The sequence below is a fragment of the Armigeres subalbatus genome, chromosome 2, assembly GCF_024139115.2.
Source record: "Armigeres subalbatus isolate Guangzhou_Male chromosome 2, GZ_Asu_2, whole genome shotgun sequence".
Classification (NCBI taxonomy): Eukaryota; Metazoa; Arthropoda; class Insecta; order Diptera; family Culicidae; genus Armigeres; species Armigeres subalbatus.
Genome location: NC_085140.1, coordinates 68,765,245 through 68,788,319, shown reverse-complemented (window position 1 = coordinate 68,788,319; position 23,075 = coordinate 68,765,245). Strand labels below are relative to the sequence as shown.

The 23,075-nt window shown below is 38.4% G+C and overlaps 1 protein-coding gene and 2 non-coding genes across 11 annotated transcripts in view; 2 read left to right on the top strand and 1 right to left on the bottom strand.

Moving 5' to 3' along the window:
• Positions 1-1,297: 1,297 nt before the first annotated feature.
• LOC134208868 (uncharacterized) overlaps positions 1,298-23,075 on the bottom strand; it is a 184,479-nt gene continuing 162,701 nt past the window's right edge. For 8 of the 9 annotated variants that reach the window (XM_062684816.1, XM_062684812.1, XM_062684810.1 and 5 more), the window contains 2 exons: positions 7,314-7,848; positions 1,298-7,262 (listed from right to left, as the gene is read on the bottom strand). In XM_062684816.1, the coding sequence (XP_062540800.1) occupies positions 5,927-7,262; positions 7,314-7,848 (1,871 nt within the window). In that variant the 3' untranslated portion in view covers positions 1,298-5,926. The remainder of the gene's footprint in view (positions 7,263-7,313; positions 7,849-23,075) is intronic. The other variant, XM_062684819.1, reaches the window with a different exon arrangement.
• Trnag-gcc (transfer RNA glycine (anticodon GCC)) lies at positions 13,196-13,266 on the top strand. The gene has a single exon. It is a non-coding gene; the product is annotated as a tRNA-Gly (tRNA).
• Positions 13,893-13,965, top strand: Trnav-aac (transfer RNA valine (anticodon AAC)). The gene has a single exon. It is a non-coding gene; the product is annotated as a tRNA-Val (tRNA).

The window sequence follows — 23,075 nt, the reverse complement described above, 5'->3', positions numbered from 1 at the left end:
CTGTCTGAATTAGCAACAAAGCTTATCGGTTAAGAGCTCATGTATGTAATTGAGTGGCTTGTTAGCAACTTCCCATATTACGGTGAGTAGAATTCACAATGAAAACGTTTTCGCTGTTGTTATAGCACTAACAATATAGCGTAATGGCGCTATAAATGAACTAACGAAGCTTTTAGGCAACTTCTGTAACTTTAAAGATTACACAACGTTTAAGTAAACCTTTTACTGCTTCTTTTAATAGCTTATCAGTATGGAACGTCAAAACCGCAATGTTTACATTTGATTTTTGTTGCCGGAGCTGTGTATGAGCTATTGATTTCTGTAATGCAGCTACAAAGGTATTCACCTGCTCTTATAGCAATTGATAAAGCGCTGTCTTTAATATTAGCAGATAGTGTAAGAAAACAAAGCCATTTAGAATTCATATTTCTGTTGAAGACTACTGTTAAACGATTAGCAGCAGAGTAGCATCTATACAGTTCGAGAAAATGTTGCCTAAAAACAATTTCAGATATTGGTGATGCATACAAGTTAACCAACAGAACTTGCTGATAGATGTTTGAATAATGGTTGAAATAATGCTGAAAGCATAATTTGTAAGCTGATGTGCTGGAAGCAGCATGTAGGCCTCTTTCTAACGTTTAGGTATACAGCATGAATCTGAAAATAGCGTTAGTAAAACAACCTATAGCGTATGCGAAGAAGCAGATCCATAATTTTCTTTGTTATTTACATATGTGAAAGTGACGGTGATGACAGAGCGGCGGCCATCAGGAGATCAGGAGTTCGAATCTAGGTTAGCAATAAAATTGATATTTGAGTTTTCACAAAAAAAACATTAAATAAACTCCGAAATAATAATCTCTCAAATAATATTTCATCAAATTGAATTCAGTGGCTGTATAAAACTTATTCAACAGATTCAAAAAATCTGAATAAAAGGCTCCATTGAAGCGAATTATATTACTAAATAGTTTAGTAAAGATTGAGAAAAAATTGTGTAACATGCTGTAAAGTAGTTGTGTGCAGGCACGTCAAAAACAGCTGAATAGATTCGCCAGATTTGCTGGTAAAAGCATTGAATAGAAGTTCTTGATCATATTTATGTATAGCACACAATTCAGCTTGAAGCCGTATAGACGAGTTGAAATAACATTTACATTGACATTAAATGTTAGTTGGGTACCTGTCAAATTGTATGTATTTTTCCTTCATTGACATTTAGCGTCTAGAACGTTTTCTAGTAAAAGTACGATGTACATCATTTCGGATAACACGAAAAATCAAACACCATCCGTTTCATTATTATACTTTTTCATTTTTATTGATTTTTGTTTTCATATATAACCTTCATACTTGATACTGGAACGTGGTATGTGTATTTTACGCGGGTCATTACAATCCATCGTTTAAGGTTCTAGTTTTTTCTTCCTTTTTGCTGTATCCTGTATTGTATTTGGGTGTAGTAAGCGGGACGATAACGACTGTGGCGTAGTTTTTATGTAAGTCGTCGGATTGTGTTCTGTTTTCGATTAAATTAGTGTTGTATTCGGAATTTTGTTCTTTTCGAGAATATGTCTATGCTTGTTTGTGTGTGTGCTACCATGTGGGGTTTTATTCATACTTTATTTGCTTTGAAGTTAGTTCAATGTTCGCCCACCAGGGAACGTTGCTGTAAGGGCTATCAATGGGCGAGATGGTCATCTATTGCAATCAGTTTCCATGTTCAGCTTCGTCGTTTGTTTTTTTGGTTTTGATTAGTTTGATTTTGACGTTCTGCTCTGTGCTGCTTTGATTTCTCTTTGCTTCTTCTATTTTTTGTTTGATTAGTTGGTTTGAGTTTAGTGTGTAATATATTTACTTATGCGGCCGATATAATAAGTGTAGTGCATTGCAGTATATTGTTTGCATTACGCATGCTTGTGTTTGTGTGGACTGTTGGGAACTTAAAATGCCATTCCGTTCTATTGCAAATGCAAAGTGCTAATAATTGTTTGAAGATTTTTTAGAAATATTTTATTGAACGTTCATTTTTTTCATCAATTTCAACAGCACTACGTTTAGATTTCTGTTCCTGTTTCGTCACGATCCGCTAATATATGTATAGCTAAGTAAGATTAATTCGATTGATTTCTTTTTCATATAGTAGTTATATACTTGCATAAGTATTTGATTCATTATTCAATATATTAGACTAGAAAATAGTATTTTTAAATTGTGTGTTTTTATCATTCTCATGTATGAAAACTCTGTAAACGTTACGCGTTTATTTTGCTTGATTTTCTTCGTTAGTGATTTTCTAATTTACCTAAAAACATTAAAGTGTTGTCAATAGTAATACAAGCATATTATAATTCTTGGAACAGTTTTCAAAAGGATGTTGATTTTATCTTTGACTTTGAACAATGAAAATGTGCACTATAGTGAGACCACCTAGTTCAACTGATCTGGGTCTTATATTTTGTTGAACTGTTTTGATTATAGTTCTGATTACAAGATTTCCATTTTAAATTTCAAAGTTAAAATCAATATCAAACTTTTTAAACTCACTAGAATTTGTTTTAGATGATGTATACAGAATTATGAATGCCTTATTGGAAGTAATTGTCTTAGGAAAATGAGAGACGAATTAAGTCGTTTTTTTCGATTGAAATATGATTCTCGCGTAGGAAAATTTCATGTATTTTTTTAAGCATTTGATCTCATTCCGCTGTTTCAAATCTACAAAAAATGAACTCATGCAGAGCCGCAGAGACCGACTTACATATACAAGGGGCTCATTGAATGATTGCATCAGGCAAATCCTGATCCAACGAATGTCTTCCCCAATATCCAACTCCCTAGTACTTATGAGAGTATCGATAAATCACCAATTGTGTACTATATCAACTTATTTTTTGCCTTCCACTTCTTAGATAATTACTGGCCGCAAATAGTAGTGCTGTCCTGTCGAGCTGCTCATTGGACAGCACTAGTGATCCTCATGCGTTTGTCATTTTTATTTATGTAGACTAGGCGAACATGTCAATCATTTAGTTGATTGCATCGTCGCACTCTAGATCGATTTCTGTTTGAAACCGTTGCATTTTGACGATTTTAATACTTTTTTCGTCAAATTCATCAGCAACACAGCTGATCCCAAGACGAACCGATCAGTGAGTAAATCTTGGAAATTGGTCCATCCGTTCGGGAGTTATATTGCCTCAAAGAAACTCATTTTTATATATAGAGAGTAGAGAAACCTGCCCGATCTCGATCGGGTTGTGTTTTTTCTCGGTCAAACTGTCACTCGTTTTGTTGATTACAGCGTCGCACTCTAGATCGATTTCAGTTTGAGCTTGATGGCTTTCTTAAGAACTCATGAAATCGTTGCATTTTGACGATTTTAATACTTTCCTCGTCAAATTGATCAACTCTCAGTATGTACAAACACAGCTGAGCCCAAGACGAATCGATTAGGGAGGAAATCTTGCAAATCGTTCCATCCATTCGTGAGTTTTATTGCCTCAAAGGAAATGCAAACTCATTTTTATATAATAGAGAAGAAGACTAGCTGATCAGACCCTGCCCACCCTGCCTTAACCGGATTCGGCAGTTGATTTTCGAGGTTAAAATGTCAATTGCAAGGTTGTTTGAAGTGTCGTACTCTAGATCGATTTTAAATTAAAATAGCTTGATAGCTTTCTTCAGGAGCTACTTCGAGCTGCTCATTGGACAGCACTATTATGTGAACGACTCGTGGTCGTGGAAGATTTAGCGATTGTCTCCACGGTACATCTTTTAGAGCAATGCGGATGAATCTGCGTTGAACGTGTTCAATCCTGGCGATATACGATAGATGTTAAGGAGGAGGGAGGAGGGGTCTCCAGTAGCCTTGCGAGCAAAGACATAGGATAGGACACAGGACACATCAGCTGAGATGATTTACTCAAGAAGGGACTTGAATTTCCGCAAATTGACACACGTTTTAAAAGAAGATATGCTCGAAATTACGAGACAGTGTTGAAACATTTTTTTTTTATATAGACGGAGATAATAGTCCTGTCTAATGAGAGCTTGAAGTAGATTGCAATCTCTTTCGAGTTAGGTGTGCCGTCCATTCATCATTCCAACCTACTTCGAGTTGTGTTTGTCCATTCAGTCTACTGCGAGTCGGTCGAAAAAGATTGGATGTTGAATAAGGATTGACAATAAACTCGAAGAAGTCGGAGCAACTTCAAGTTAATTCGAGCTAAGTCATTGGACAGCACTAGTGCTTTTTTGTAAGAAGTTTTCTAGATTTCAATAATAGGGCCGATGCAAATATAAAATAAAATATGTCTCTCCTCCCCTCGGATTTGTTTTTGCCCAAAAATAATACTTTGAGAGGACAGTGATAATATTTCCCAAAAAATTTAGAAGATTTTTAAAACATTTTTTAACAAAACTGAGTTTTTTGTACAGTCAAACCTCCATGAGTCGATGTTCTATGACTCGATATCGACACATGGAAGCAAATTATGCCATATTCAAAAATATTTTCTGGGTTACTGTGATGGTCCCTTCAAACAGTTTTCCAAAGATTTGCTATTCCTCATCTCGGTATTTCCATAAGTGGTCCCTGGTCCCATCAATATCGACTCATGGATGTTTGACTGTATTTGTTAAAATTCAAATATTTTTTTATTATCCCCCCTTAACCTTTCGTAGACCAGTAGGACATATTTTTTATTAAATATTTGTAACGGCCTAATTATAGACGATATAAAATATGCATCCCATGAGCAGATTGTTTTCAAGAATCCATAGAAAGTATTTTACGGGAAAGGTCATTTATTGTTCAACACGAGAATCATAATTTCAATTCAATGTTTCGTCAAGGTTCAACTGACATTGTCATATTATGTGTGTGTTTTGTACGCGTCTCCCAAACTGAAGCTCAATCGATTTGTACAATAATTTTCCATTTGTTCTTTTGATAAAAAATCTACCTTTGTGTTTTCAACGAAGATTCCAAAACACAAATCATAAATCATTCCAAATAGGGTTAAACATACGATTCCTTTTCAAAATCTAGCAAACTTACCACTTGTTCTAATGCCAATCGTTCAACACAAAAGCAGGATGTTTTTGGCTTGTTAATTGTGAAAACGCTTGTAATGAATTCTATTCGACTTCGGGGTTCGCTACGGTGGATGTTTTTAAGTTTGATTCAACTGTTGTGTGTAGTCTTAAAGTTTATATCAATTGTTTGATTCATAGTTGTTAATCTCCCTGTCTTCGCTTTTCAGACGCCTTTCACTGTTTTCCACTAGATCTGTGTTAAAACTTGCTTTCTTTGGTTTCTTCTATTAATTTGTGTGTGTGTTCTTCTAGTAACGTGAATTTCGGTTCTTCAAAATTTGATTGACATGATTTGCTTTTGAAAAAACAGGGCGGGGTTGTTTTGATTTGATTCGGTAGTTTACTTTATTATTTCTTCGTCGTAGCACTACAGGGGTCATATGGACTACAGTTGCATGCATTTCGTTATTCTGCGTTCTTGGTTATTAGAATTAACGTTCGATTTGAATATTCCTACTGACTACTGGCTATGCGAAACACCCTATGCGCTAGTTTTTATTAATCACTTTTGACTTAAATCAATTCACTTCGTAAGTTTGGTTCCACGAGTTCCGAATTATTTCATTTGAATCCCACGTTCTAGTCGTAGCGGGGGGCTACGCTGCTTTTTATTCGAAATATCGGCTAAACTTCAGCTTATTGTTTAAATAAAAAACAACTTTAGCCGGAACTCGAACATCGACTGATGCTTGATCTTTCCTATTTCTTCTCTGATTGCGTACAGCCGAAAGTACGCCTTTCAAACCATTCTAAAGCGTCCTGGTTTTGAAGAATATCTGTAATTATATTCCATCGGCAGCAGTTGGTCCCCCACTAGCCACCCTTAGGCTAGTTGCATTTTCTTACAGTTGCACAGCCATTTGATGATACGGGCGTTCCGTTCGATTATCGATGGTGGCTCACTGGGCCGGTACAAGGCAGGATTGTTCAGACTATTCAGCGGTCCTGCTCCGGCCAGCTGTCCAGGAGCGCTCTGCGGTTGTTCGTTGCTCGTTTCCGTACTGTCCGGTAGCCGCGTGGAGTCGATCGTACTCACATCCGAGAAGAAGACAGCACTAGATTCATCCGAATCTCCAGTGTTCTCCGGCGATAGTCGATGGATGTCACTACCGGAATTGGACTTGAAATTAGGAGGTTTACGGCCCTTGGGAGCGATGTGCCGCTCATAAGTCTCATCGTTCAGACCCAATCTATCAAAGAAATGCTCCAGCTGCGTTAGACTATCCGAGCGCGATCGCTGCTTCTCAAGTAGCTTTTGCTGTTCTCGTTCCCTGTCACGATCACGCTCACGGTTGCTTCTTTCCGAAAGGCGATTCCAATAACGATCACTTATGTCACTCTTTGAGCGTAGAATAGGTCTACGGTCGTCGTCTCCGCCAGAGCTTCCTCGACCATCTCCGCAACGAGAGTTCGGATTGCTGATAGCGGACTGACGGCCGCGGTTCTTGAAACGAAGGCATTTCTGTCGCTTGAAGGTTCCCAGAGGAGGGCTCAGGTCGAGCTGCTGATCTTGGGGTGATAGCGGCGATACTGGGGACAGTGGCGACATTGGTCCAGGGTTTTTGTAGTATTTTCGAGCAGCGGATCCACGATCTCTCGGGTCGTCGTAATACTTCTGTTTCTGCTTTTCGCTGTAGTTGTCTTGGAAAGCTTCCGGGACTTCAGGTGTAGTGAAGTTCAGCAGACAGTCTGCTTCTTCTCGAATCTTTGCACGGCATTCGATACAATCGTACCGCAGCGGGGGAATTCCATAAGCGTAGTAGGAGTTACCGCTATGTTGGGTAGATGACCCACTGTCACGGCGATAGTCTGGGCCTCCACCCATTACCAGGGCATCCTTTTGTTGTTGTTGTTGCTGTTGTTGCTGCTGCTGTTGTTTGCAACAGGGTTCGCTGTGGTGAGTGTAGTGTCCCGACGATCCTCCAGAATCGCGATTGAAGGAGCTTCCGGAGCGATTGGATCGATTACCCCGACTGCAGCAACTCAAAGCCTCGGAGTGTGGGGAGTGACGGCTGATTTGGGAGTGTAAATCCGGGAGTGATTTGTGACTGTTGATGTTGTATGACTGCGTTGGCGAATAATCGGATTCGTCCTGGTGCGCTACGGCTTGGGAATGGGAGTACGATCGTTGGTAGTTGTAACGGCTAGAACGATATGGTCTATTATTAGATAGCTAGAATGCCTTTTTGAAGTGGACGTTCAGTACTCACCTATGGCTGCTACTGTGCTTCTCAGGCGAAGCATTATTTTCGGCGTATTCCGCCGGTGGACTGATTGCGCGGTAGTCATCCGTGAGCACCAGACTATCATGCACACTGTACAAGTAGAGATCATCGTCACCCACCGGATGCGGAGGCAGAGACTGAGGCGATAGGAACGCACTGGGAAAGAAAACCGAAACATCGCTCGGCTGTTCGGGATGAACGGTCAGTTGCTGCTGGTAGTTCTTCGGAGGCTGAATGTAGCCGAGACAGTCACTGCTGGACATGCCTGCTCCGCTGATGTAAGTCGTTTCCAGTGTTTGAGGACCGTATTTAGAATTGAGGGCCATATCCGAGGGTATTATTGTCTCTTTGCTGTCGGCGGTGTTGAGTAGTTTGCGTAGCTTAGTTTGCAGCAGGTCGGAACCGGACGAGGCGCTTCGTCGACTGGCGGGTCTCTGCTGTTGCTGGGACTGCGGATGATGCGAGGTTGGCTGCATTTGAGAGCTAGATTGTGGGAGCGTACGGGACGGCGAAAGCATGTCTGAAAAACAAGAAGAGATAACGTGCATTAGCATTTTTTTTCGTGGCTCTTGTTTCCAAACTAGAAACACGTATTATTTCCAAATATCAGTGTTGGTAAAACCGAAAATACATTCGTTTTGTCATGATGAAGACAAGAGTTTTTATTTTAACTATCTTTGAAACAGACAGTTTGCCTCATCTTCAGATAGTTTAAGTATAGTCACAAACGATTTAAAAGCCTTGAAATTCCTCCGAAACTATTGGAATCGTTTCGTTCGATATAGCTCGAAAATTGCGGCCTTAAGCCAGTGGTTGTACACAATATTGCTCGTCACGACAAGGCGAGGAGCTATCGCAACCAGCTTTACCTGGTCCATCTGGAACACGGCTCCACCACTTGGAAGGACCTGGTCGGCGTTATAAATTGGACTGTCGTTGATTGGGAGCGATATAAGCTAGTCCACTGAGACATCACGAAGTGCAACAACTGCTTCAACTTCGAGCATGACACCGGGAGTGGCACTGCCGAATAATGCCGCGCTGTAACAAGTGTGGCGAATCCCATACGACAAAATGCAGTTGGCCGATTCCAAGTGCGCTAACTGTGGCGACAAACAAGGTACGTTCAAAGCGAGCGGAGTTCCTGGAAATCCGAAACAATGCTTCCACCAGGAACTTGTCGAATAAAAACCGTGTTCCTGCATTCAACGAGGTGAACTATCCAGCCATCGCGGCTCCCCGAAGAGCAGGGATTGCAGAAATCGCTCTCAATAGATAACGAACAACGATAAAAGAGAGGCTTAAACCTCTTCGAATCATAACAAGCAATGAAACAAAAATATCGCACTTGTATACAAGTTGGAAAAAAATCAATTCGGATAGGCGGCCCTCACCGATGGGGTTTGATAAAACGCTTTGTTCTCGCTCATTTTATGTTGGGGATCATATTTTTTCACACAGCTGTGTGAAACAAGTTGTAATACATCATCAGAACTGGCGCCCCACGCAATTGGGGCTTATTAAAAGAAATTTATCATGGGTTGTAGCTCTCCGAATCAGTTCATTATCGTAACAGCTACCGAAAAACGTCTCTCACAGTATACTATCTATCGAGAGTGTATACAGACATGATAAGTGAGAGATTTTCTCATTCTCCTTTGGATTCAAACCCTGCTGAAGAGCGATTCCAATCATTTCACCCTTACAATCGTACAAGCGACTGGCAGTCGGTTTGACAAGTTCTCAACTCTTGGCATGATTATTATCAAAAATGGCTGCTAGGATGGGCCTGGTCAACTAAAACACTTGCTCGCTTAAGAGCAAATCCATTCGAGCTGAAGGCCACTACCCGATCCTAGCTCGGATTCTCCCACTCGGCTTAATCGGTTCGGCGTCCATTCGACAAGAAACTTGTACATCAAAAACAGCAACGACATCTCGACGCCGGTCGTAGCTCAGCTCAGATCATTACCCGGTGGGGGCGGAAGTGGGCTCCTCGGTAGATCGGCATCGGCAGCTCCGGCGTAACTATCATCGACCACACCTGAAGAAATCAACGAGCAGCTCCACGCCATCCAAGAGGCGCTTTCCCTGCCAGGTAAGTAACACCCTCACCAAATATTTGATCCGTCTACGAAATGTCACTCGATGGCAGTACCAGCGTACTAGGCTGCCTACCCTTAAGACACGATTCAATCGCTTGACGAAAATCATCCAGGCCAGAATAGTGGACTTCAGAAATAGTGATACGTCCAATATGATCATTGCTCTCCCAGCCTGTACTGAGGCGTTCTGAAAAATATCCAAAGCTCAAAAATCCAAGCTTCGACCCATTTCACCTTCAACCCAGTAGACAACAATGGCTCTAAGGATCGCTTGATACCTCCTGCAGAGAAGGTCACCGAAATAAGTCGTCACCCCGTCAGCTCGCACAATCTTGAACACAACATCAACGAGCATGCTAACGACATCCATTCGACTCCTGACTTCCCGAAGGAGTTGGAGATCTCACTTGGATCTCAGTGTCTCCGTCTTAGCTACTTTCCATCGTTATCGAAGTCAGCGAAAGTGATTCCCATCCGAAAGCCTGGGAAGCATCCTTCTAATTCAAAAAATGATCGTCCCATTAGCCTTCTCTCAGGATTATCCAAGCTATTTGAAAAGGCAATTCACAGCCGGCTCAGTTTGGTTTCCGATGCGGTCGATCCACCGGGCACCAACTGACCGGAGTTGCTAACGTCTTCAGATGGAACAAGTCTGTCTCTAAAACATCTGTCATGGCCTTACTCGACGTCGGAAAGGCGTTCGACAATGTATGGCATGATGGCCTGGTGTACAAGCTACAACGCTACAATCTTCCCAGCTACCTGATGAAAATCACCAACAAAGTTTTTACCAACACTGCTACCTGTCAGCAAAGACATTCCGGGTCTGAATCGCGAGTTCCAATGCGATATTGTCGCAGGCGTCTCCCAAGTCAGAATCCTCGGGCCTGTTCACCTCGGGCCTGATGCCCAGACCTTTTTTCAGTAGGTAGCTATCAACTATCAAGTATGACGAACTTATAGCGCTTAAATGTGGCTACAACTTTGTCTAACAAGATATTACTGTAAATATGTAATCTAGGGCGTGGGAGGCAAAATGTCATTCAAATGACATTATGTCAAATGACACGTGACATTTTGGAGAGATTTCACTCTCTAGCCTCAGATGTTATATTTAGAGCAATGTACCCTTAGAGAAAATATAGCACTACTCAAGTAAGTCGAGTCAAGTACGAGACACTGAAGACGGCCTTTTGAGGTCGAAATACGTATCTGTCTAGATACAATTAAGTGGTGGAATTCAATGGGATTGAATAAACTCGTCTTATGACAGGTGACTACTCAAGCGTTAAGCGTACATCTGAAATTTTGAAGTAAATTTGGCTTCTGAAGAAATTTATGAACAAATTAGTCAAATGACATGCAGATGACATTTTACAACACAACATTTTACATTTTACAATTTTACATTTCTGTCTAGCAGCACACATGCTTCATATAGGTTAGTGCAACTCATATATGACCAGATTCAGTCACAATGAAGATGCTGTAACCAGTTACGTCTAATTTGTGCAGTACTTCACCAGCTGGAAGATCTGTATCAATGCGGCGAAGACCCTGGTCCCCCACTCTAATTCTCTAAACATATTCCGTACGAGAACTGTAAAATCATCCACAATTGAACCGTTTGTTTGAGAAACTGCATATGTAACATTTTTGGCCAAAATGAGATTTTTATATATTCTGAATCCTCGTCCAAAAATACGTATTCTGGCAAAAAATACGAAAAAAAAAATTTTGTTCAGGAATGTATGAAAACAATTTCGTTTGTTTGAGAAACTACATATGTCCACGTACTTTGAAGAGCAATTGTGGCGTACTGCTTACATTTTTTGCACTGAAAGTGCCCCAGGGTGTTGAGTTTTGCCAAAAACTATTGATCTGTATCGAAGAAATCAAAATATTCGGTGCAAGTTTGTTCAAAAACAGTTTTTTGTTGTTTTCTCGAAATAATGTAAAATGGACTTATGCAGTTTCTCAAACAAATGATTCAATTGTACAACGGTGGAATGGGCTAATGAGGCCGAATATCTTGGCTTGATCCTCGACCTCGACCTCAATCTTATTTTTCGCCAATAGGTTGACAAGACGGTGGCAAAGTGTAACATTTTGCTATTTTTTATTTCTGTGAATTTTAAAATGACTTCAGTTTTTCACTTACAACAACGTTTTGTTGAAACTAATGTACCCTTTGATCAACCGCCGGTCGTTATTGTCTCGGAGAAATAAGTTTCCTGCGCAAAAGTCATCATCTGAAACTGCAACGAGTGAAAAATAAATTCATGCGGATGATTGTGGGTGTGTACAGGACAAGAACATCTGAGGTTCATCGTCTTGGCCGGGATGAAAACATTACATGAACGCTTTGGTGAGTGTAAAGAGAAATTTAGGGTTCGTTGCTCCAATTTAGGGTTCGCTGTAAGCATCAATTAGGGCGCTAGTACCAAATTAGGTTATCAAATTCGTTTGTAAATAATAGTGTATAAAGTGTTGGGAAAAAATTTAAATTCTCCAATCTCATCCACGATTCAAATCAAGCGTGAGTCAAAACGCATCCGACTTGTGGCCCAGAGAATTGTTCATGATTTGACTCGCGATTTGCATCATTGAATGATTCATACGTTGTCTTCTTCGTTAAATTCATCGAACTCACTTTCTTTGTTTAAAACAATGGATTATAAATCCATACGTAAACATAAAATACGCATGGATTGGGTTTTGACGCGAAGTCATTTCTCGGGCAATGAGCCAAGCGGTAAGATTCTGTGAAAAACTCAAGCGCGATGTTCTCCCTGCAGAATTACGAGATTTCTGTTAAGTCTGTATCGAATTCTAGTATGAATATGATTTAACTCATTTCTTTTGGCTGAAAATCACTGAAATTTCGAATTATTCATCAGACATTCGTTATGAAAAATAAGGAAGCTCTCCGGAATCCCAAACTTTACTTTATTTAGAAGGAAAGTCACTTACGGGTCCTTGAAATTGTGTAAGTGTGGTTTTTGTTTCAGTGAATCCTGACTGCTGATTATTCAATTTCTTTCATTCCCTTTAACCCCGGTTACAAACCTCCCATCTAACACCCGTTGTCAACCAAAAAATATCACACAAATTCATTAACCCCCTACATCGGATCCTCTTTAAGTAATCCGACTCAGCGGTACTTGGCACACGTCGACGATAACGTCGTCAGCATTTTCCTCATAAACTATACCGCCTTGATATAGCCACGCCGCAATTGCAAAGCACTAATGGTAACAGACGTGCGCAAAATGAAACCCCTTCTTCCGGTTTCAATTGATGTCGTCGTCACTGCTGCTGACGTCGAAAAAGAGGATATTGCATTTCGCCTGTCTGGAATCAGGTGCAAGCCTCCCGGTAATGGGACCGATGCGATGGCGCGGTCTAACATGCCGCAAATTTAATCATTTTTCCCTTTTTAATTAATTCGTCCGCATCAGCTGGTTTCACCGACGACGACGGCGGCGGTGTTGGCAATTCCGGCACGCTCCAATGAATTGGAAGCGAAAGGAGCCGGTGTACTCGTTTAAGAAAGTTTCAGATTTAACATTTGAATATGGGATATATTTCTTCAGTAGGATCAATGCAACGATGTAATTTTTCAGTAAATCGATGCCAAATCAGGTGACCATCATCAGAATTGAAAATTCGAAGAACAATCCGTACGGTTCAATCTATATGGTTCAAGTTAGGTAAAGTTTCTGTCTTTTATTGGTAATTAATTTTTAATGTTAGACACAAGCATCGGTGGTTCAGTGGTAGAATGCTCGCCTGCCACGCGGGCGGCCCGGGTTCGATTCCCGGCCGATGCAAATCTCCTTTTGTTCCTGCCGTAAATACATTTTATATTTAATATTTTTTTGCCTTGCATTCATACATAATTGTTTACATAAAATTTAGAAAGAAAAGAAACATCATTTAGTAGGCGATATTCAGTAGTTGTTGAAGAGCATCCGTAACTAGTTGTCCAATTGGGCGATTGCATTCTTAAACACATATTGTTATGTTTCCCGCTATTACTTGCATTTTCATTTTTAATCTCTGCCCAGTTCTCACTTTACGGAACGAGAGACACGTGCAACACGTAAAACTGTAGCTTGGCAGTGCATGATGCATAATACATGCATAAACATAATGGAGAGCGAGCAACGAGGCAAAAACTTCATGTTATCTCCCGTAAACACAAATAACATAAAGGCGCTGCGAGAGAGTGAGCTTTTACGCGGTTGGAAAAGCTCTTGCCACCGGTTGTTTTCTCGTTTCTCTTTGGGTTTATATTTAGATCATGCGACCACCACAGTTGTATCTATGCTATAATAAAACTGACTTTCAGCGTTTCAGCAATATATTGAGGGAGAGAAATCGTGTATCTGATGCTTATATAAATGTGTTGATTTTGTTGTTTTTTGAACGACGTTTGTCCTCTATGCCTCCAACTGTTTCCGTGGTGTAGTGGTTATCACATCCGCCTAACACGCGGAAGGCCCCCGGTTCGATCCCGGGCGGAAACAGATAATTTTTTTTTGAAATTCTATCAATTATACTTTTGAACGAATCAGATATTCCCCATTTGATTTTTCTGGCGTAAACGAGAATGCGCAGTATCTTTCGTTCAAAAGAGCGTTCGAACGCAAATAAGAATAGAATTCTTATTTTTCTAGAATTATACTAAATTCATTGTAATAGAATTAAGAAAATAAATCTAGAAAATTTATTTATGTGCTTTCTTCGATGGTAATCCAGATAAATTTGGTTTGTTCTGTGCTGCCCATGATCGCATATTTGTAACATTTGCATTTTGGTTGATTTTGTAAATCGTTTGTCAATCCTCCCCACAAAAACAATCATTTCCAGTTACCACAGATAAGCAAGATAGTAAAGCCTATTTTACTGTTGTGGGATTAGATGCACTAAATGGAGCTTTCAGGACGATTCGCGGGCTTTTTACATGATGAACAAAAAAGTGAGTGATACAAATATGCGATCATGGGCAGTGTAGAGCTCTGATGATCAGTGTGTCAAAGATAAGCTCAACTATCTGCTAATTTAGCAGCTTAGCTTGTGGTTACATGACTGAAGCTAACACATCGATCAATACCGCATTAGTAGTATGTAAAATAATCTTCGTTAGTTGAAAAATGAAAGTTAGTCAACCCATTGGTGATATCGCCTTTTCGCTTGAAAGTATAATATGGTAGGGTAACTGATCCAAGCAGTTTGATTTGTGTTCAGTGATGAACTCTTTTATATGAAACATCACTTAAATAAAGATTGAAAAAAAGTTTAATTTGTTTCTTGTTTTCGTGATTTTTCAGCAGTGAGCACACATTTTAGCAAAAAAATCGAGAAAAATGGTAATCTATTTTTTATTTTTGTGATGAGATGAATTTGGAAACAGTGAGATGAAAATAGGAGCAGTTCCCCTATTTCGGACTTAGGGTCTGGACACAAATACAGTAATAGCCTATTCAGATTACGCCATTAATGACATAATAATTGGAGTTTCAGGGTAAATACGCTTTATGATGTCATTATTTACGTAATATTCCATACATTTTGCGCTGTCAAAAGATACCCGCTAAAAAGAGTCATGAAGAATTTATTACGAACAATTATTACGAGAGAGCTTTCGAGCAGGGAGAAATTCAACAAAACAAAACTGACAAGCGTCACGCTCTCTTTGCCAGAGAGAAAATTCTCTCTGTTTTCATTTCGTTTCGTAGTTGACAGTCATGCTCTTTCTGTCGCAGCAGGGTCGAATGCATGTTCGATGGAAATCTTCTGAGCGCTGAAGAATAACTCGGATTGTGATGGTTTTGTGGAAAGCATTTTATATGATGAAAAATAATGATGATAATTATTTATTCTCCACTTATTCAACATGAATTGTTTAAAAAACAGATGCTCTCTAGAATTAACATGAAGTATTTAACTTAAACCTAGATTTAATAGAACAAATCGAATGAATTTTCAAAGTTCAAGGGCCAATGCGGAAGACAATTTAAAACGTAGGAATGGTTGTAAAACGAATATATTTGATGAATAAACATGATTTCATAAATTGTTTCAATTCTGCTCCTTGAATGGCTTAATATACTTAGGATTTCAACATTTTTCACGTGGGTCAACTGTACGATTTGAATGGAATGTATATATAAAGTAGAATAACCTTAAATAAAACATGGATTGGCAATGCATTAATTCATCCAAAATCCAGTTTAAATTATATCACATTCACACGATTCGATTTTGTTAGAAGCTGTATCATTGATTGTCGAGTAGAACGCAATGGTTCAGTTTCCATTTTTGAAAAAAAATTTAATTGCTGAGTTGCTCTTCATACATGGAGATACTGGTGGAAATACATTTTAGTTCGATAATATTTCTTGAAAATTGGTCCAATCGTCCTTTTTTATTTATTTGTGAGAATTCCCAAAAGTTTCTAAATTTTTCTATCAAATCTCCGTTCGATCATAGTACAGAATCAAAATACTTATAAATACTTAAAAATAAATTGAGGAATAGTCTGATTCCCCGAAGAACGGCGCACCCAACTAATGAATGTAGCTTCGCTCATTATCCTTAATGAGAGCTTCAAATATTCTTCGAAAATCCCTTTTCATTTTTTTTATATTTTTTTTCGTAGAAACTTTGTTCAGAAAAAAATGTTCGATTGTCGCCACACAAATGCTTGATTTCGCAAATTAAATTTTAAAACCCTCCTTGAATTCAACCCTGTATTAGCGTGCAAATGAGGAAACATGGAAACGTCAAGATATATTATCTTGCTGCAGTCTGAACACCTCGTAATAATTGGATACCCTCTCACTTAACAAAGTCATAAATAGCCCAATCTGAATAGGCTATAACGCGTTTCAATGGTTATTTTTTCTGTAATTAAAAATAACAATGCTCCGGTGCATGGCTGCAACAAGACAGTAGACTAGTCCTAGTCTAAGCACAGCAGCTGGAAATGGCACTTCCAACGGAAGAGCAGCTAGGCGCAGCGTCTCTTGAAGATGGCTAGTGAGATATTCGATCCGCCATTGCCCCCGGATCAGAGAAACGACTGGTGTGACGGCGAATGTAAGCAGTTAGTGGAGGAGAAGAATGCAGTATGGGCGAGATTGCTGCAACACACCACGAGGGCGAACGAGGCACGATACAAACGGGAGCGGAACAGACAAAACACAACCAGCAGGAGAATCGAGACCGTGAAGAGACGGTGCAACTGTACCGCGCTAATAACACACGGAAGTTCTATAAGAAGTTGAACCGTTCACATAAGGGCCACCCCAATAAACATTGGAGGTGGGTTAGGCGCTTATATAGTCAAAAATAGGATATCCAGGAAATCCAGGAGGAGATTGGCACTGGCTAGAGCGGGGGGAGAGAATGGGGTTCTGCCGTAGGAGTAAACGAAATGTTTCGCGCTTCCTTTCTACAAAAAAGGCGATTAGCTGGATTGTAGCAACTAGCACGCAATCACATTGCTGGACGCCGTCTACAAGGTATTCTCCAAATTTTATGCCGCCTACTAATATCATTTGCAAGAGAGTTCGTGGGGCAGTACCAGGCGAGATAAATGGGCGAACGCCCTACCACAGACCAGGTGTTCGCCGTATTCCGGGAAATTGCAGAAATGCCGCGAATACAACGTGTCCACACATCATCTATTCATTGACATCAAAGCCGCATATCATACAATCGATCGAGATCAGCTATGGCAACTAATGCAGGAACACGGACTTCCGGATAAACTGATATGGTTGGTAAAGGCAACGATGAATCGAATAATGTGCGTAATTCGAGTTTCAGAGGCATTCTCGAGTACCATTGAAACGTTAAGAGGGTTACGGCAAGGTGATGGTCTTTCGTGCCTGCTATTCAACATCGTTTTGGAGGGAGAATACGAAAAGCAGGGGTTGACACGAGTGGTACGATTTTCACGAATTCCGTTCAGCTATTTGGTTACGCCGACGACATTGATATTATGGCACGTAACTTTGAGAGGATGGAGAAAGCCTACATCAGACTGAAAAAGGAAGCTAAACGGTTTGGACTAGTTCAACACGTCGAAGATAAAGTACATGATAGGAAGCAGTTCAAGGGAAGACAACGTGAGCTACCCACCATGAGTTTCTATCGGTGGTAACGCAATCGAGGTGGTCTAAAAATTTGTGTACATACTTGAGCTTACTGATGGTGACCTCCGATAACGATACCAGCAGAGAAATGCGGGGACGCACCTGGCCTTTGGATTCTTCAAGACGTTCCGATCGAATGCAGTTCGCTGCTGGCCGAATCGACTATCTTCAAAACGCTCATTGGACTGCCAGCTCTCTACGGACACAAGACCTGGACGATGCTCGTTGAGAAGCAACGCGCACTTGAACTTTGCTGTAGAAAAATGCTGCGTACCATCTATAGCCCTCTGTACACCTCCCGTGAACATGAACATGAACAAGAGGTGAGAAAGAGCGATAATTTCACAGTGAACATCGTTGTGGACAATCGAGTCTAGTTGGAAGTGTTGAATTATTGCCCACGAATGCAGGCAGCAAGTAAGTGTGCAGTAGTAAACGAAGAAAATAAAAATGAAACATATTGTCGCATATATGTATATGAATTATTTGAGTGGGTAATCTACGGAACGATGTTGATCAAGTTGTTTAATTTTAATGATCTTTTCGTTTAAATGTTCGGGAATTTTGTTATGAAAAGCCAGTAGGTACATATACTTAATGATTTCTGAATGGAAAATTTTCAACTGTGCTACCAAATGTATACATTTGGCACCGTTCAAAGCTGAATTAACAAGTTCGATCAATTGACCTGAATCCAAATATTATCTTTCGACTGGTTCGCATCAAAGAAGTTCTGGCAAAACTACCCACGAAGCATGTAATTCACTTGATTCATTCTATTCCACACATTAATACAATTATGTTCAATTATGCAATTATAGTTAAGAAAATACGAATTTACGAAAAGAGAAGAAATTTCTTCTAATTTTCTAGTGACTTCTATCCCATTTGAACGATTGATTTTGACATGTAGTAACAAGTTTAATTTAATGAGAAGCTATTTAATTTTTTCTTACTTTTGCTAGATATAATTTTTGACTTTCTCTTTTGGCTTACATTTGTTTAATACTTTTCTTCATCTCATTTTTTTTAAATTTATTATTCATTTGTTCGAATAGTGTTAATTAATGTTTGAATATTTTACCAGTTCGCCAATAAAAAATCCCAATTTTCGCTCAAGTTTTCGTGTATAAAATTCAATTGATCACGTATCGTATATTCGTACCGTATTTAATTGTTGTGTTTACTATTGAAAGTCTTAATATGTATTCAATAATTTTTGCTGTACTAAGATTTTGTTGATAGTCATTATCCAAATTATGTAAATTACTCACATAAACTGTTTCAAATAAACAACTTTATTGAATAAACTCATATAGGTATACCTAATCACAAACATTCTGAATAATAATTATTATTAATATCTGTACCTCGTGGATGGTCATAACGCAAAGAGCATACGAGCATGTGTGTACCAAAAAAAAAACAAGGGCAGACAGACAGGCAGGATGAAAACGATAGAGAGGCATTCTCGCTTAACTTTTCAAAAGGACCTAAGTAACATTTTTTTCATGAATTAATTTGAGTACTGCAATCAAAAGCTTACATGTTTTTCTGTTGATTGCGCTATTCAAATTAAATCATGAAAAATATGTTACTTAGGTCCTTTTGAAAAGTTAAGCGAGCATTCTACACATCTTGTTAGATTCTTCATTCTCCCTGTATTGCTGTGGTGCATATATGGCGTATATGGTGTATATATATCAAAGAGGAGAGAAGCTTTCTCTGGTAAATCAGGTAAAAAATTCCACGGAGCTCGTTCACGTTCGAATGGCAAAAGCATTCTGAAAATCTGTTCACCGTGAACGACAGAGACGATGCACAAGCATATCGGAAGCATATCAAATGATTCAGTAGTAGCAAAGCAGAAAAAGTATGCCAAACATTTATAACTAATGTAGCTAAGACTTTGAATAAACAAAAGAATAAATAAATAAATAAATGACTTCAAATTAATGGGTTGATAAATTAAAAAATGAACAATCGATTAAATTACAAAATTATTGATTTGAAAAACTAATAAATGGATAATTTTTTAGATTAATAAATTCAGAAATGAATGAATTTATAAATTATTGAATAAAAAAAAATAAATATAATCACTCAAAAATCTAATATATCAACAACAAAAAATAATAAATCAATAAATTTATTTTGAAACCTAGTAAATCAGTGACTCAATAAATAAGCAAATGAACAAATTATAATTAATGAATTTTTAATGAATGTTTTAATGATTTGGCTTTGCATTAACACAGATTTAAATTGAAGATATTGGCGACGATTTTAAAGGTGCATCAAAAGTGATCGACGCGATTTGTTACCAACGAAACTGAAAATACTATTAATTTAAATGATATTTGCCAATGATATAATGAAAATAACAAATAATCATATATTTCATTGAATGTATTGAACTATAGGGGACATTGGGGTCATACAAGTCTAAAAGCTCATTAAATATATATATTTTTTTTACAAAATAGGATAACTTTTTTCACGGACGACAGAGGAGAATGAGAGCTTATTCAAAAAAAAAATTTCAAAGAAATTCAGTGGGTGATTTTTTATAGACGCGGGATACTACTGTATGTAGTTATTGAGCTCGTTTTACTCCAATGTCCCATAAATCAATTTTTTTTCATATTTTTCGTTGGCGACGTGTAGCCATGGACCGAGCCGAATGGAGGAGACTCTTATATACCGCACAGGCCACTTCGGCCTTAGTCTGAATAAATAAATAAATAATCATATTTTTCGTCCTTTTATCTTTAAAATATTGTACTAAAATTGTGTTTTCCTCTTCATTGTGGATCCTCAAAAAGCACTATACATATTTTGTTGGCAAAAGTTGAAAATGAAAGTGTTTTCGGGGTAAAATAATCATCAAAGCGCATTTTTGTGAATTTATTTTTAATATAAAATAAGCTTCTGAGCTTGTTGACCTCAAAAACCCCTCGAATCATTTTTTTCAATGCAATATACGAGTATTTGTTATTTTCATAGTATAATTGACAAATTATCATTAAATTAATATTACCCCATCATCTATTAACTCACCATTATTGAGCTTTATAATTGCATAGAGGAATTTGGGCGAAAAGGCATGAGAAAATAATATTTCCGATCTCATCCTATCTATTGTCACATCGACTCTCAAATAATATGATAACTCTTGTCTAGTTGTGTGATCGAGTATGGTTTGGAAATGTTCGGCATCGGCTATATCAAGAAGTATTTAAAAATCGTGTTTTATCCAATAAACAACATTTTTAGACAATAATATCAACAATTATCTGTAAATATTATTTATTTTTACGGAATAAATGAAAAATTCACATAAAATGCACTTTGATGCCTATTTGACCCCTAAATCCCTTAAATTTCTAATTATTACCATATTTAGTGCACCTCTATGGATCCTCAGAGAAGAGATTAACACAATTTTAGAGAAATTTCCTAAAGATAAAATATAGAAAAAATATAAAACTAGTGATAGTGGGGCTAGTGGGGCTAGTGGGGCAAAACATGCTCAATATCTACATACAGAAGTGTTCCACGTCCAATGAAACAGCACACACAGAATTTTCTTGGAAAATTCTCTTTCGAATAAGCCCTTGATTTCTTTTGTAAATAGCTCGTAAAGAAAGTTAAAAAAAATTTCTTCTTCGAAATCGGATTTTCCCATTGTGCATTGGCTCTACATTCCACTGAAACTTGGCTTACCTTCTAGAGTAATAATTTGAAAGCTGTCAATCGCATAAGTATGTATCTTGTGTGGCAAGTAAAATAGATACACTGGAAGGGAGCCGATAATGTTTCCAAACGCAAACATTCTAGGCCGGACCGAGAATCGAACTCGCAATTTGTGTTGGGAATCCTACGCCTTTGCTCGCAAGGCTTACTGGAGACCCGTATAAATTAATATAATTTAATAAAAATAAAACACCAATAAAAAAACAAATCTTCCAGTCGTATTTCTTTTGTATATAAATTAACTATTACATCAAATATGAATCATAAATAAAAAAAAATTATGAATAAATACAATGGTTTCTAGTTACACGGACAGATAAATCAACCCAAACTTTGAGTTCAATATACGCACTATAGAGAATATAGCAGAAAAAATTTACCCAAATTTGGGTAGTTTTCCCTTTCTTTCCCATGATTGCTATCAAAACTAGAGCAAGATGCAAACACCTCACCGAGGTTGCTAAGCCCAATAACCCAAATTTGAGTAAATTCAATATTCTCTATTTTGGGTTGATCGAGGTCCGCTTTGGATAAATTAAACTCAGCTTTGGGTAAATTGTTTACACGGGATTAAAGGCAAACTACCTAGTGCCAGAAAAGTCATTTTACTCAAATTTGGGTTATTGGCCCAAAGCACGGTTTTGAGTGCAAACAACCCACTTTTGGGTAGTTTTGGTTTTCAGTGTAGCCTTGTCGGCAAAGGCGGAGTATTCTTGATTTTCGTTGCGGTCTAAAAGATTTTTTTCGGGTTTTCGGCAATCTCGACTCACTGGCCATAGAGTATCTAAGACACATATCCATGCAATAGACGGGTACAGAATAGAAACATCAAATAATAACTGTGGAAATGTTAATGGAATATTGAGTAAAGAAGCAGGCCAAGATTCAGTGGTAATATAGAGCCATTGAAGAGGAAGAAGAAGAAAAAGAATGAATTATTTTTTTTATGAATGAAGTAATCTATCTATGAAAATATAAATTTTTCGATTGAATATACGAATGATTGAAGTATTAAAATAAAAAATATTTTTAAAAAGAAAAAATAATATTACCGAATAATGAAAAAGAAATACAATTCATTTATGAGAAACTACTGAGTTAGTTTCCTTCCGACCAAACCGATACGAGTATTAAAATGAGCGACAGCGACACACAAAGCAGGAACCCACCGAAACCGATTCAACGAGAACAGTAAACACTCTCGGTCGGTGTGAACTCCCAATCCAAATCAATATTATTCTCCTTGTATTTTTCAATTCACCACAGCTCCACGTTCATGTTCATCGTCGCGTTTACACTTGCGATGAGTTCACCGCAGATACGATTTCACGATGATTTCACAGGCATGACCGTGGAATGCTCATAAATCTGATATTATTGATGTTTTTCATGTTTTTATGCATCTCACTCCTAAATGCAGCATCTGTCTTTCATTTGAACATGATTCCCTCACGATTTGAGTATGTATCAAGAAGTTATTATCGAAAAACAGTTTGTTCACGTTCACGTTCACGGGAGGTGTAAAATGCGCTTATGATGGGGTACAGATGGAGAACGGTACGTATGGAGGAAGCGTATGAACCACGAGTTGCATCTGCTGTAGGGACCATCCATCGTTCACACTAGAGATGGGCAAAACGGATCACTTTGATGAACGAATCAGATCTGGGTCATTCATTGTAAAATAGTATGCAAAATAGTTAAATGTTCGTCATTTA